Source organism: Coregonus lavaretus, assembly GCF_964263955.1.
Source record: "Coregonus lavaretus genome assembly, chromosome: 6".
Taxonomy (NCBI): domain Eukaryota; kingdom Metazoa; phylum Chordata; class Actinopteri; order Salmoniformes; family Salmonidae; genus Coregonus; species Coregonus lavaretus.
In genome coordinates, this window is record NC_139993.1 from 29,466,051 (window position 1) to 29,481,108 (window position 15,058).

The following is a 15,058-nucleotide window of genomic DNA, read 5'->3' on the forward strand; positions in this document are numbered from 1 at the left end:
TAAGTTACCAGTATGATTTAATCAAAGATTGGGAACAAAAACAGACAGCCACCCATGTTAGAAAAAAACTAATTTGACACTGACATTTCTCATGACAAAATAAGAACAAAGTGGACTGGAGATGTTATCCTGCAACTCAAGAAAAATGCTGAAACAACTCCTGGATTACAATAGACAACAACCATAAGGTCCTATTTGAAATGTTCCATTTAATTCCCATAATGTTGACAGTACTCTACATGCCATCCCTGCCTACCAGTATATCTCTGTACAAATAGATGCTTCTCAAATTGAGGTGGCTGCTGAACTGTATCATCACATAATAATTTGTTGTTGTGTAACTGAAATGACAAAACTCAAGTGATGCAACTGCATTTAGTCCACTGGAGGGGTAGTGATTCAGTTTTGACAACAGTTCACTAGCAAGGATTAGTAACATTAAACAGTTAAACCAAGTGCTACATTGGTGTGACATTGCAGATTGGAGTACAACCGAGGTGACGTTCCACTCAAACCAGACACCTCAGACTAGATATCTGTTGACAACGGTTTTATCAAATTCGATAATTTCTGCAAAGTTTTACTGATCGGTTTCCTTGGAAGGGGGGGTGCACATGCAATAATTACTCAGTGATGAAAAGCTTTTTGTCCCCAGAGTTGTGAGAATAATACAACTGATAAAAAAGGACAATGGCGGTCTTCACTTTTCCACACACAAATCTTCCTCTGTCAGAAAACAAAGAGCAGATTGTTTTAGGATTAGCTACATGTGCAATTTGTACAACAGAAAAACAACTCTACGATACATGGACCAACCCATAATCAAATGTCATTTTAAAATGTTAATCTTACCCGTCTGCGGGTCAAGGTTGCTCATCGTTGCTAGCGCTAGGCGGCCGGCTGCGAATTTGACTCCTCAGCTGTTCAATTAGCTCTGGGTTCTGCTGTTGCATCTGCTGCGCAAATTGTTGGCCCCTAAATAAAAACATGGTTACAGCGAGGTGATGGAATGGCAGTTACCAAGTACAAGTCACAAAAAAAGTAATACATTAATCAGTGCATTTTATTAACACTCATACATGTCAAACGTTTTCATGTCTTTATAACTGATGTCATTGGTATAGCATACAATAATATAGCCTAATGTAATAACAAATAATATAATACACAAGTAATATTTGGCACAGACTGAGTAGAGCTAGTGGTAGACTTACGCTTGGATGAGACCAGAGATGTCACCTGGACCCGCTCCCCCTACTCCAACTCCTGCTGCCGGTCCGGCTCCCAACCCTAACCCTGGTACAGGCCCTGGTCCTGCACCTAAGCCAGGCCCTACTCCAGGCGCTGCTGGAGGTCCCATTGGCCCGTAAGCCCCTGACATCATCCCCGACATCCTGTACAACACAGACAAGAAAGGTGGTATATTCTACATGCATTAACTCTAAAAGCTACCTACATTTCACAAGTAATTATGGAATCTCAGAGTGCATTTACGAAGTCCTTGCGCTACATCTAAAAAGAGAATGTATTTGATAGAAAATTAATGGATAACTTACAGTTGCTGTACTTGTGGGTTGTTCATCAAACCAGATGCCTAGGATAAAGCAGCCGTAACAATTAATGTCAATATGAGTTCTACTCTTTGGCAAACCTTTTCTACATATGCTGTGTTCATGACGTCTCGTAAATATGAGCATACGACTGGGAAAAATCCACTTGAATGCCCCTCCAACTCATAATTACTAAAACATGGACGCCTGTGGGAAACTTTTGTTTGTTTGGCTTCGTGCAGAGCACAAAAACACCTGCAGAGATGCTATAAACTTCCTGCTAAATTGTTTGAAGAAGAGAGGAAATGCATAAGGTGACAATACATATTTTTTTTTACCATAAACGAAGGTCGCCATGTTTTTTGTTGCTGTGACATCAGTGATTTTCATGACGGAGAAGTCGGAGCTCTATGATGATGCCCGAGTTTCCTACTTGTAATTCCGAGTTGGATGACCGTTCAAATCTATTTTTTTCCTCCCTTGGAGCTTGTTTTTTCACAGTTCCAAGTTGTCTTGAAAGCAGCATGTTTCCCACTTGTGTGATGAATGCAGCATTATGCTGCGTTCATGACATCTCATAAATACGAGCATACAACTGGTAAAAATCCACTTCAACCCCCCTACAACTTGTAATTACTAGTGGGAAACTCGTCTATCATCCCTAAGCTCCGACTTCTCCCACATGCTGAACTCTGACACCACCAATTAAGGAAATTAACTTGATAACAGCATTTCAGCAGTTAATTCCAACAACAAATGATATTTAAAAAACAATCTATTTATATGGGTTTTGAACACTAATTTGTTTACTTGTGTGATAGCTGTACTTTTCGTTTATGGTTGACACAGCTTGTTTGCCATTTGCCAATCTCTACAAGTTCAAAGCACTTGAATGCACACAACTTGTTGCTCCCAGTTTACAAGTAGTATTTGCTGAGTTTCCCATTTGTTATGAACACAGCATTATAGTATTATCCTGTATCTGCCTTGTTGTTCCTAGTATTTTCCATTTGAAAGGGCCAGTTTTAATAAATGGAACTCACCATGTTCATGAAACCAGGGTTACTGAGCAAACCAGCCAGATCAACTCCTCCCACTCCCCCTGTCTGAAGGAGATAAGAAAGAACAACATGATCAACAATGATACATTACACATGTGTACAGCTGATATGTATTCTCCATAGTGGTTGAGATGTTATCAACTTACTGGGCTTGGAGTCTCCATTTTCTGCTCTGCTATTTTCAGGTTGGATTTGTAGGTGTCGTTCTCTGGGTCCAACTCCAGGGCTTTCTTGTAATAACTTACAGCTTCTGTGTGTTTGTTTAAACTGGCTAGAGCCAAACTGGAAGCATGGGACGTTGAAGTCAATGTAAGTCAACCATCAGTCAATAACAAATCAGCAACACACTGGCCCATGTCCACAGTAATATTGAACACTAATGTCTAACATACCCCATTCTTCCATATGCTTTGCTGTAGTTTGGGTCAATCCCAATGGCAAGTTCACAGTCCTGCACTGCTCCAGCGTAGTTGCCTAGTTTGCTGTATGCAGCAGCCCTAACAAAAGCAAACCGTACAATTAGCAGTAGCTTACATAAAAACAAAAATGTGAATTCATTTTCATTGCTTGACGAAAACTGCATACATTTACATTTTTGTCATTTTAGCAGACGCTCTTATCCAGAGCGACTTACAGTTACTGAGTGCATACATAATTTTTTTCATACTGGCCCCCCGTGGGAATCGAACCCACAGCCCTGCCATTGCAAACGCCATGCTCAACCAACTGAGCTACATCCCTGCCGGCCATTCCCTCCCCTACCCTGGGCCAATTGTGCGCCACCCCATGGGCCTCCCAGTCGCGGCCGGCTACGACAGAGCCTGGAAATCGACAAAATATACACAATGTGTATCTAATTGTCATATTATCCTACAAGTTCAGGAGTTTGTTGGTCAATACCTGTTGCAGTAGTAAACTGCATTCCGGGGGTTTATGGCAATAGCCTTTGAGTAGAATTCCACAGCTGCCCCATAGTTCTCAACCTTCATTTGATCATTGCCTGCCATGAAAAAAAAAAAATTATTAGCCAGACGAAAGTATAGGCCTATCAACAGCTCTTAACCATTGACACATTTGAAGAGAGCTTATAATAAAGACTGAGTAATGTACAAACTATTTACAGGGAAGGTCCTACCGTCAGTTTTGAGTCGCTCAGCCTCTGCTACTTCCTCCTCAGTGGGGGAATCTGTGGCTGTGTTTATTTTCACGTGGGGGGTGTTTGGATGCTGCAACAGACAGTCAACACATTTGAGACAAAAACCTATTGACCACATATTCACCTTCATATAAAGTGGATGTCTTTTCAGTTTACCTTCAGTGTCGCAGAGGCAAAAATCTCTGGTAACGTTTGAGTGACAGCTAGGGTCTGGTCGTCGGTCGAGACATCGAAGGCTGTCTCCAGGCATTGGACTGCAACTAAGAAAGCATCAGATATTGAGAAATGGAAATGACTGGACACAGTTGAGTCCCTGACCATCTTCCAACATAGGCTGAGAGCTCATCTCCTTGTACTGAATCTTGGCTTCCCAACTCAAACTTACCTTCTAAACTTTCCTGAGCATCTGACGATAGACTCCCAGAGCCCAGTTGATCATGAAGAAACTGAATGATGGAGAAGGCAAGACGCTTTGTGTCAGTCATTTTGGATTGAGGTCCAAACCTCTCAGTAGAATGTGTATTGTGAGGGACCCTGAAGAAGAAAGAGATAAGATTATGTTATAAGTACATCTCCATTGTAAACTGGTTGGAATATATTGTAGGTAGTTACAACAGTAACGTTAACTTAGCGGAGACATATCGGTATTATAACAAATAAACCTTCACGTTACCATGTCATCTGTTTAGATAGCTTAACTTCTTAATCCTAGGCTAATAACTAGGTAACGTTAGCTTGTACATTTGATAACTTGGCAAGACGTCGCTAGCTAGCTAGAATGTTCTAGCAAGTTACTTATGGTCGGCTGCTGCTAGCTAATAAGGCTAACAGAGCTAATGTGAAAGCACTCCGTGAATACTATTGCCAAATTAACAAGCTAGCTGTATAGTTTTGCTTACGTGCATGGGAACTGATTAAGCTTAGCTACGTGGATATCTTAGCTAGGGCTATCTATCTAGTTTGTAGCTAAATAACGTTAGCTAGTTATCTAGCCAACTTAGTATTAGATAGCTTTTCTGACATGACGCCAATAACATTTCGTTGACATTGACATGTGGTTTAAATAACGAAACATTATGACACACAACACAACAGACGATAATACAAATGTTAGCTAGCAAAAATTATCCTTACCAGTTGCCTTTGCTTCAGGTGTTCCTTGCAGTAGCTGGTGGTGCCAGAGTGATATTAGAAAGGCATCTATGCTGATGGTCTGGTGATGCTAGCAAAAAAGGTGTTGATTTTCGTCGCAAGTGTTAGACGTCATAACTGCGTAGCTGAAGCATGCTCACTACGCAGTCGCTGTATCGGCAAACACAGGCTGCAAAGCGCTCTGAAAACGTTGCAACTCGGTTTTCTGAAAGATGACACCGACAGGTGAGTACGAAATTCATTCATGTTACATTATTTCCTAACACTTCATTGCCAAATGAATACTAACTCTCAAAGTTTTGCATATTCATACGTCTGTGCTTGGCTTTCTAACACTTTCTGGTTTTCTGAATACTAGAAGCTACCTGCTTTTAGCAACACTATATTTACACACTAGTTTAGCTAGGAAATAGCTTACAAAATAACGGAATAGTCTGCCGGAAGACAGAAGTGAAATAAAATTCAATTTCAACTTACTCTGCCGATTATCCGAAGGGTTGGTTCTTATGCAGGGGTGGGGAATCGAGAGAAAAAAACATCTAAATAAAACATAAATCAAACGTGGGTCTGTTGTAGACTCACTTCCTCTCCCGCTCACTGTCAAAATAAAAGTCCTGCATGTGCGCCATACCTGCACAGAAAAGCAAGAACTTGTGGGGGAGTTTTATTTTGACATGGTGTAAGCAGAGAGGAACTGACCTCTGAGGAACTGCATGGGTCTACAACAGACTCATGTTTGGAAATTATGTTTAATTAATTATACGTGCCATTAGTAGGTAGGGCAAACCCTTTTTGGTGATTTCTGGTATATCATCAAAATAAACCAATCGCAGGACGTTTTTGGACTCATTCAGCAGTTTTTACCTGATTAAGTACAATACCATTGGAAATTAATGTTGAAAGTTCAATTTTATATTACTAAAACAGAAGGAAACAAAATTATTCTGTCGCTGCTTCCTGTTAACAAGACATATTGATAAATATCCCAATGTCAAAACACAGTTAACGTGTCCTAACTGTTAAGTTGCGTCAATTCAAATCTGGTATAGGAACAAAAAGAGGTGAACACACGTCTTCTAAGATTTACTAGTATTTTAATTAATGCAAAACACTTCAATGGTAAATATGATGTTCGTATATACGGGTCCACTGAAACACCACGCAGGGCAGTCAGAGAACTGAGCCATTGTTATAAGTTCTTCTTTAAATACTCTGACAGAGGTAGTTCCTGCTTCAGGCAGGCCTATCAGAGTAGAGGCTGGGCTTGGTTTAAACTTACCCAGCCTATCGTTGGAGCTCAGGCTGGTCCCAGCCCCTTGGCGCTTCACTGTTGCCAGGCATTAGTTGTTATCTTTACAAAGTCAGCAACCTCAGACATAGTTTTCTTCTTCATGTTGCAGTACTTTGTCGTTGAGCGGTTTAACAAAGAGGCAGTGTTTGTGTGAGTGAGTCACAAGCCTATCTCAGCCTACCCCCTAATGGTTCCCCACATTAATCACAGCTTGTTATATTAAACAATCTATATCAGTACAGTACAAACCTATTATGTTTGATCATTAATGCTTTCTTATTAAGCTAACAGCACATCTAAAATATAAGATAATAATTTCCCACATAACCAATATGCAGAAACAGTTCGTGATTATAATGAGAACAACAGTAAATGTTATGTTTATCTACTCATACATGTGCAACAATAGTATTACTTGTATCTTTTTTTTAATTGAGCACCTTATAAACTGCACACACACCAAAAACGTATATCGATTAGGGGGGAAATAAGATTGTAGGCCTATGGGCTGTTGTAACTAACACAACTGAAAAACCACACGGAAACTGGAGATATTTTTAACGTCACTATCTTCTGCAGGTTGTTCTCTAATGGTGTATAATGGAGTTTGGCCTGCGCTAACCATAGGTGGCGCCATGTAACACAGTTTTGGTAGGTCACATGACAAGATGGCGTATTGAACACACAGCGGTGCGAATCACCTCAAGATAAAAACGTAATATTCAATATCAATAAGTTAGACTAAATAAGAGCACTTTATATACTCGTGGGTAATAACATTCAATCTGGATGATAACACAAAACAAATCATAAGGCTAGAGAAATGTATCGACAAATATTACAACAACAAGCAACACTCAAACATGACGGAGGATAAACGAGGAGAATCAATCTCCAAGAGAAAATAGGCCTGAATGATCAGTTCCCGAGGGAGATTGCAGAACGGTGCAAAGTTCTGTACCCAATCTTCAAGGAAAATAGATTAAAGCGGAAGCGTGTTGCTCTCGTAGTCGATAACCAAATGTTCCGCGACAGAAAGACCACTCCATGGCTATTCTGAAAGTTCTAATAGAGGAGTCGAAAAATGGAACACCCAATACTAGCCATGGTAGGGATTGTAATAATAAAACATTTATAGTATTTTATAAAGAGATAAGACGGCATTACAAGAAAGGATAACAAGCGAAATAATACATCTTCAAATATAACTAATTAGAACACAAGTATTCAATCAACATAGCGGAGATAAAAACATAGCAAACAGAAGACATAGAAGGCACAGTATGTGTGGATGTATTGTGATGGAAGGTGTGGTGTGCGTTTTTGTGTTTGGAAAAGTGTGATGTTAAGTGAGTGAGAAAGGAAATGGTTGCATATCCCAGAACCTATTTGTGTGAGCAGAGGTTGTGAGAGAGAGCTTTCAATTTTGTGCAGATGAGGGATATACATTTTAAAACAAAGTATACATCTAATTTATTTTTGCTGACCTTCTAGGCAGAGTTGCAAAGAAAAAGCCATATCTCAGACTGGCCAATAAAAATAAAAGATTAAGATGGGCAGTCTGAGATATGGCTTTTTCTTTGCAACTCTGCCTAGAAGGTCAGCATCCCGGAGTCGTCTCTTCACTGTTGACGTTGAGACTGGTGTTTTGCGGGTACTATTTAATGAAGCTGCCAGTTGAGGACCTGTGAGGCGCCTGTTTCTCAAACTAGACACTCTAATGTATTTGTCCTCTTGCTCAGTTGTGCACCGAGGCCTCCCACTCCTCTTTCTATTCTGGTTAGAGCCAGTTTGCGCTGTTCTGTGAAGGGAGTAGTACACAGCGCTGTACGAGATCTTCAGTTTCTTGGCAATTTCTTTCATGGAATAGCCTTCATTTCTCAGAACAAGAATAGATTGACGAGTTTTCAGCTGTGCTAACATAATTGCAAAAGGGTTTTCTAATGATCAATTTGCCTTTTAAAATGATCAACTTGGATTAGCCATTGGAACACAGGACTGATGGTTGCTGATAATGGGGCTCTGTACGCCTATGTAGATATTCCATTAAAAATCAGCTGTTTCAAGCTACAATAGCCATTTACAACATTAACAATGTCTACACTGTATTTCTGAACAATTTGATGTTATTTTAATGGACACAAAAAATGCATTTCTTTTGAAAACAAGGACATTTCTAAGTGACCCCAAACTTTTGAACGGTAGTGTATATTTAAAAAAGCTAATTGAGGTGAGAGCATTGGAAATGCTTTTGGCTGTTGACCTGCTTCTGTTTTGTGGGTGGCACTGTGTGCTGTTTTCGAAGGACGGGTCCTGGCCTCCTGGGGTGCCTGGGGGGACAGGGGTGGTATGCCGATCACTGGGATGACAACCCAACTTGGGATGGGGAGGGGCTTTAGCGGGGGGAATAGTGGAGAACAATTGGAGGGTTACTTAGTAGCAATGCAAATATCATGGTAGAGCTATATGGACACTCAATCACTATGGTACTTTTTATTGGTAAATTTACAAACATATATTGTGAGAAAGAGATTTGAAACTTGTATCGCATTATGGTAAGTGGTGAAATTAGTATAGCCAGTTATAATTGTAATGGCTTAGCAGATAATAACAAAATAATAACAATATTTACATGGCTCAAAGAGAAGGAATATAATATCTATTGTTTACAGAAAACTCATTCAACAATTCTACAGTCGTGGTCAAAAGTTTTGAGAATGACACATACTAATTTTCACAGTCTGCTACCTCAGTTTTGATGATGGCAATTTGCATATCCTCCAGAATGTCATGAAGAGTGATCAGATGAATTGCAATTAATTGCAAAGTCCCTCTTTGCCATGAAAATAAACTTAATCCCCCAAAAACATTTCCACTGCATTTCAGCCCTGCCACAAAAGGACCAGCTGCCATCATGTCAGTGATTCTCTCATTAACACAGGTGAGAGTGTTGACGAGGACAAGGCTGGAGATCACTCTGTCATGCTGATTTAGTTAGAATAACAGACTGGAAGCTTTAAAAGGAGGGTGGTGCTTGAAATCATTGTTCTTCCTCTGTTAACCATGGTTATCTGCAAGGAAACACGTGCTGTCATCATTGCTTTGCACAAAAAGGGCTTCACACAAGGATATTGCTGCTAGTAAGATTGCACCTAAATCAACCATTTATCGGATCATAAAGAACTTCAAGGAGAGAGGTTCAATTGTTGTGAAGAAGGCGTCAGGGCTCCCAAGAAAGTCCAGCAAGCGCCAGGACCGTCTCCTAAAGTTGATTCAGCTGCGGGATCGGGGCACCACCAGTGCAGAGCTTGCTTAAGAATGGCAGCAGACAGGTGTGAGTGCATCTCAAATCAAATTTTATTTGCCACATGCGCCGAATACAACAGGTGTAGACATTACCGTGAAATGCTTACTTACAGCCCTTAACCAACAATGCATTTATTTTTTTAATAAAAACGTAAAATAAAACAACAACAAAAAAGTGTTGAGAAAAAAAGAGCAGAAGTAAAATAAAATAACAGTAGGGAGGCTATATACAGGGGGGTACCGGTGCAGAGTCAATGTGCAGGGGCACCGGCTAGTTGAGGTAATATGTACATGTGGGTAGAGTTAAAGTGACTATGCATAAATAATTAACAGAGTAGCAGCAGCGTAAAAAGATGGGGTGGGGGTAGGGGGGCAGTGCAAGTAGTCCGGGTAGCCATGATTAGCTGTTCAGGAGTCTTATGGCTTGGGGGTAGAAGCTGTTGAGAAGCCTTTTGGACCTAGACTTGGCACTCCGGTACCGCTTGCCATGCGGTAGCAGAGAGAACAGTCCATGACTAGGGTGGCTGGAGTCTTTAACAATTTTGAGGGCCTTCCTCTGACACCGCCTGGTATAGAGGTCCTGGATGGCAGGAAGCTTGGCCCCAGTGATGTACTGGGCCGTACGCACTACCCTCTGTAGTGCCTTGTGGTCAGAGGCCGAGCAGTTGCCATACCAGGCGGTGATGCAACCAGTCAGGATGCTCTCGATGGTGCAGCTGTAGAACGTTTTGAGGATCTGAGGACCCATGCCAAATCTTTTCAGTCTTCTGAGGGGGAATAGGCTTTGTCGTGCCCTCTTCACAACTGTCTTGGTGTGTTTGGACCATGATAGTTCGTTGGTGATGTGGACACCAAGGAACTTGAAGCTCTCAACCTGTTCCACTACAGCCCTGTTGATGAGAATGGTGGCGTGCTCAGTCCTCTTTTTCCTGTAGTCCACAATCATCTCCTTTGTCTTGGTCACGTTGAGGGAGAGGTTGTTATCCTGGCACCACACGGCCAGGTCTCTGACCTCCTCCCTATAGGCTGTCTCATCGTTGTCGGTGATCAGGCCTAACACTGTTGTGTCGTCAGCAAACATTATGATGGTGTTGGAGTCGTGCCTGGCCATGCAGTCATGGGTGAACAGGGAGTACAGGAGGGGACTGAGCACGCACCCCTGAGGGGCCCCCGTGTTGAGGAACAGCATGGCAGATGTGTTGTTACCTACCCTTACCACCTGGGGGCGGCCCGTCAGGAAGTCCAGGATACAGTTGCAGAGGGAGGTGTTTAGTCCCAGGATCCTTAGCTTAGTGATGAGCTTTGAGGGCACTATGGTGTTGAACGCTGAGCTGTAGTCAATGAATAGCATTCTCACGTAGGTGTTCCTCTTGTCCAGGGAAAGGGCAGTGTGGAGTGCAATAGAGATTGCATCATCTGTGGATCTGTTGGGGCGGTATGCAAATTGGAGTGGGTCTAGGGTTTCTGGGATAATGGTGTTGATGTGAGCCATGACCAGCCTTTCAAAGAACTTCATGGCTACAGACGTGAGTGCTACGGGTCGGTAGTCATTTAGGCAGGTTATCTTAGAGTTCTTGGGCACAGGGACTATGGTGGTCTGCTTGAAACATGTTGGTATTACAGACTCAGTCAGGGACATGTTGGAAATGTCAGTGAAGACACTTGCCAGTTGGTCAGCGCATGCTCGGAGTACACGTCCTGGTAATCCGTCTGGCCCTGCGGCCTTGTGAATGTTGACCTGCTTAAAAGTCTTACTCACATCGGCTACGGAGAGCGTGATCACATAGTCATCCGGAACAACTGATGCTCTCATGCATGCTTCAGTGTTGCTTGCCTCGAAGCGAGCATAGAAGTGGTTTAGCTCGTCTGGTAGGCTTGTGTCACTGGACAGCTCGCAGCTGTGCTTCCCTTTGTAGTCTGTTATAGCATTCAAGCCCTGCCACATCGTCGGAGCCGGTGTAGTACGATTCAATCTTAGTCCTGTATTGACTCTTTGCCTGATTGATGGTTCGTCGGAGGGCATAGCGGGAATTCTTATAAGCGTCCGGGTTAGAATCCCGCTCCTTGAAAGCGGCAGCTCTACCCTTTAGCTCAGTGCGGATGTTGCCTGTATTCCATGGCTTCTGGTTGGGGTATGTACGTACGGTCACTGTGGGGACGACGTCATCGATGCACTTATTGATGAAGCCAGTGACTGATGTGGCGTACTCCTCAATGCTATCAGAAGAATCCCAGAACATATTCCAATCTGTGCAAGCAAAACAGTCCTGTAGCTTAGCATCTGCGTCTTCTGACCACCTCCTTATTAACCAAGTCACTGGTGCTTCCTGCTTTAGTTTTTGCTTATAAGCAGGAATCAGGAGGATAGAGTTATGGTCAGATTTGCCAAATGGAGGGCGAGGGAGAGCTTTGTATGCGTCTCTGTGTGTGGAGTAAAGGTGGTCTAGAGTTTATTTTTAATTTTTTTCACCCTCTGGTTGCACATTTAACATGCTGGTAGAAATTAGGTAGAACGGATTTAAGTTTCCCTATATTAAAGTCCCCGGCCACTAGGAGCACTGCCTCTGGATGAACGTTTTCCTGTTTACTTATGGCCTTAAACAGCTCATTGAGTGCAATCTTATTGCCAGCATCGGTTTGTGGTGGTAAATAGACAGCTACGAAAAATATAGATGAGAACTCTCTTGGTAAATAGTGTGGTGCACAGATACTCTACCTCAGGCGAGCAAAACCTCGAGACTTCCTTAGTATTAGATTTTATGCACCAGCTGTTGTTTACAAATATACACAGACCGCCACCCCTTGTCTTATCGGAGTCAGCCGTTCTATCCTGCCGATGTAGCGTATATCCTGCCAGCTGGATGTTATCCATGTCGGCGTTCAGTCACGACTCGGTGAAACATAAGATTAAAGCTGATCTACCCCCCAAAAAAATACAAATAAATACAAATAGACAGTGCCAATAATTTTCCAACAATTTCAGCATTGCCCTGAATGCATTGGATGAGCAGGTCTGTAATTTAGACAGTTATTTATTTTGTCTCAGCATCATAGTTTGCAGAGAGGCGTTCCTGCAGCGCCTTCTAATAGAAGGCCAGTATCACTGCTCATGTGTCGTTAGATGCTTTTTTGCCCTCCCGCGTCACTTTATACACCGAAGATCTCCACTAAACATAGAATCACATGGTTTATCCGTCCAATTTACAGTAGCTATTACAGTGACAAAATACCATGCTATTGTTTGAGGAGAGTGCACAACAGCGCAACAACAGTCCCCGTAGCTCAGTTGGTAGAGCATGGCGCTTGCAATGCCAGGGTTGTGGGTTCGTTTCCCACGGGGGGCCAGTATGAAAATGTATGCACTCACTAACTGTAAGTCGCTCTGGATAAGAGCGTCTGCTAAATGACTAAAATGTAAAATGTAAATGTATCACGGCAACTGGTTTGATACATTCACCTCTGAAGGTAATGTACTTACATTCAGTAATCTTGCTCTGATTTGTCATCCTGAGGGTCCCAAATATAAAATGTGGCATAGTTTTGTTTGGTAAAATCAATTTTTATATTCAAATGTAGGAACTGGGTTCTACAGTTTGAACCCCTGCTGTCTCTGGCTCCACACCCACCCCGCCCGGCCATCTAGATGTGTGAAAGTTAGTGTATAAGCTAATGATCCATCATGTATGACATTCTGGGAGTTTGTAAACTTACATTTTGTATTACCATATCATTTTTGTATGTTCTCTATAGTTATGTACTTGAAAATGTATCAATTGACCAATTCGGCACATTTGGGCAGACCTGATACAAAATAGTCCAGTATTGGTCTCCTGAATGGCGCAGCGATCTAAGGCACTGCATCTCAGTGCTTGAGGCGTCACTACAGACCCCCTGGTTTGATTCCAGGCTGTATCACAACCGGCCGTGATTGGGAGTCCCATAGGGCGGCGCACAATTGGCCCAGCGTCGTCCGGGTTTGGCCGTTGTAGGCCGTCATTGTAAATAAGAATTTGTTCTAAACTGACTTGCCTAGTTAAATAAAATAAATAAATAAAATTGCGATGCTTCACTGGATCAATCTGAAACTTTGCACACACACTGCTACCATCTAGTGGCCAAAATCTAAATTGCGCCTAAACTGCAATATTATATTGTGGCCTTTCTCTTGCATTTCAAAGATGATGTGTTATATTCTCCTACATTAATTTCACATTTCCACAAACTTCAAAGTGTTTCCTTTCAACTGGTATCAAGAATATGCATGTCCTTGCTTTAGGACTTGAGCTACAGGCAGTTAGATTTGGGTATGTCATTTTAGGCGAAAATTGGAAAAAAAGGGTCAGATCCTTAAGAGGTTAACACATTGTGCGGTGGCAGTGCTGGACCTCTTCATGCCTATCATGTCATTAGCTAGCTAATATGCACATCCACATAGTTTCTATAGATAAGAGTTGAAATGTGAACAATGTCAGTTATATTTACAGACTGCCAATTGGTTGCTAGTGTTTAAAGGGAACAGGGAAATGTTGCTAGTGTTTGTAGTGTTACGGGGTGGCATGTAGCTTAGTGGGTAAGAGCGTTGTGCCAGTAACCGAAAGGTCGCCGGTTCTAATCCCCGAGCCGACTAGGTGAAAAATCTGTCTGTGCCCTTAAGCAAGGCACTTAACCCTAATTGCTCCTGTAAGTCACTCTGGATAAGAGCGTCTGCTAAATGACTAAAATGTAAAATGTAGTGTTGACTATCTGATAGTACACCTGCCACAGTATCTTCTAACCGCATGAACAATGCTGAAACTAGACCTAGTTCATACCACATGCCATTGAATGACATGAATCATCCCCTGCATAGTGAAAAAAAAATATTTCCTCAAACACTTCCTCACGGTTTAGAAGTAGACCTTTTTCCAAGACGAACCATCCAACTCATGACCAACCTTTCTTTCACCCAACAGAAGAGTTGGCATCTGGCAGTGGTGCGCCATTATGTGCTGACAACCGCCTGCGCTGGGACCTGACCCCCGAGCAAATCAATCAGCTCTCAGATGAGCTTATTGCCAAGACCAAAAAGGTGTATGACTTTGTCGGGGCCCTGGACCTGGCCAGTGTTTCCTATGAGAGTACCCTGAAAGCTCTCGCTGATGTGGAGGTGGAGTACACAGGTGGGTGTGACTCCAAAATAGCATCATTTCTTCAACCCCTTTCCTGTATGACCACAGTGGATTGAAATTAATAGGTTATGATGTAGCTAAAGAGGGCAAAGAACAAGTCCCTGCACTTTGTTGGTAGCTGATGGGCAGGTTTCACTAAAACAAAACTGAGGATACATAATCGGTTCAGTCTAGCAGTTCAGTCCATAGCAACCACACAAAGCATCTACTCCACTGTCATTGTAAGCAATTGGGAAAATGTCTAAGTTGGTATGCAATGGTATAGACAAATCAGCACATTTACATAAAGACTAGCTGACCAGCCTATGCTCCCTACAATAGTGTTTTTGGCATTGTGTTGAAGCCAGGCACAGGCAGTGGACACTGGACTGTAC

The 15,058-nt window shown here is 42.2% G+C and overlaps 2 protein-coding genes across 2 annotated transcripts in view; one reads left to right on the plus strand and one right to left on the minus strand.

Moving 5' to 3' along the window:
• LOC311130634 (small glutamine-rich tetratricopeptide repeat-containing protein alpha-like) lies at positions 1–5,493 on the minus strand. Its single transcript, XM_084163424.1, has 13 exons — positions 5,397–5,493; positions 4,902–5,124; positions 4,153–4,301; positions 3,924–4,027; positions 3,747–3,837; positions 3,512–3,611; positions 3,004–3,108; positions 2,758–2,893; positions 2,594–2,656; positions 1,557–1,594; positions 1,215–1,394; positions 853–975; positions 1–726 (listed from the first exon to the last, which is right to left on the minus strand). Exons 3-12 carry the CDS (start codon positions 4,250–4,252, stop codon positions 864–866), a joined length of 1,029 nt encoding a protein of 342 aa, XP_084019550.1. The 5' UTR covers positions 4,253–4,301; positions 4,902–5,124; positions 5,397–5,493; the 3' UTR covers positions 1–726; positions 853–863.
• The window catches only part of LOC311130633 (thimet oligopeptidase-like), a 27,880-nt gene continuing 17,877 nt past the window's right edge, over positions 5,056–15,058 (plus strand). Inside the window, exons 1-2 of the mRNA XM_084163423.1 lie at positions 5,056–5,144; positions 14,469–14,675. Of these exons, the coding sequence (XP_084019549.1) occupies positions 5,132–5,144; positions 14,469–14,675 (220 nt within the window). The 5' untranslated portion in view covers positions 5,056–5,131. The remainder of the gene's footprint in view (positions 5,145–14,468; positions 14,676–15,058) is intronic.

Excerpts from the sequence above, each read along its gene's own strand:
- LOC311130634 (XM_084163424.1), bottom strand. The coding sequence starts at position 4,252 with ATGACTGACACAAAGCGTCTTGCCTTCTCCATCATTCAGTTTCTTCAT. Across the intron at positions 4,028-4,152 it reads TGCTCAGGAAAGTTTAGAAG|TTGCAGTCCAATGCCTGGAG; the intron begins GTAAGTTTGAGT and ends ATGCTTTCTTAG. Across the intron at positions 3,612-3,746 it reads TGAGCGACTCAAAACTGACG|GCAATGATCAAATGAAGGTT; the intron begins GTAGGACCTTCC and ends TTTTCATGGCAG.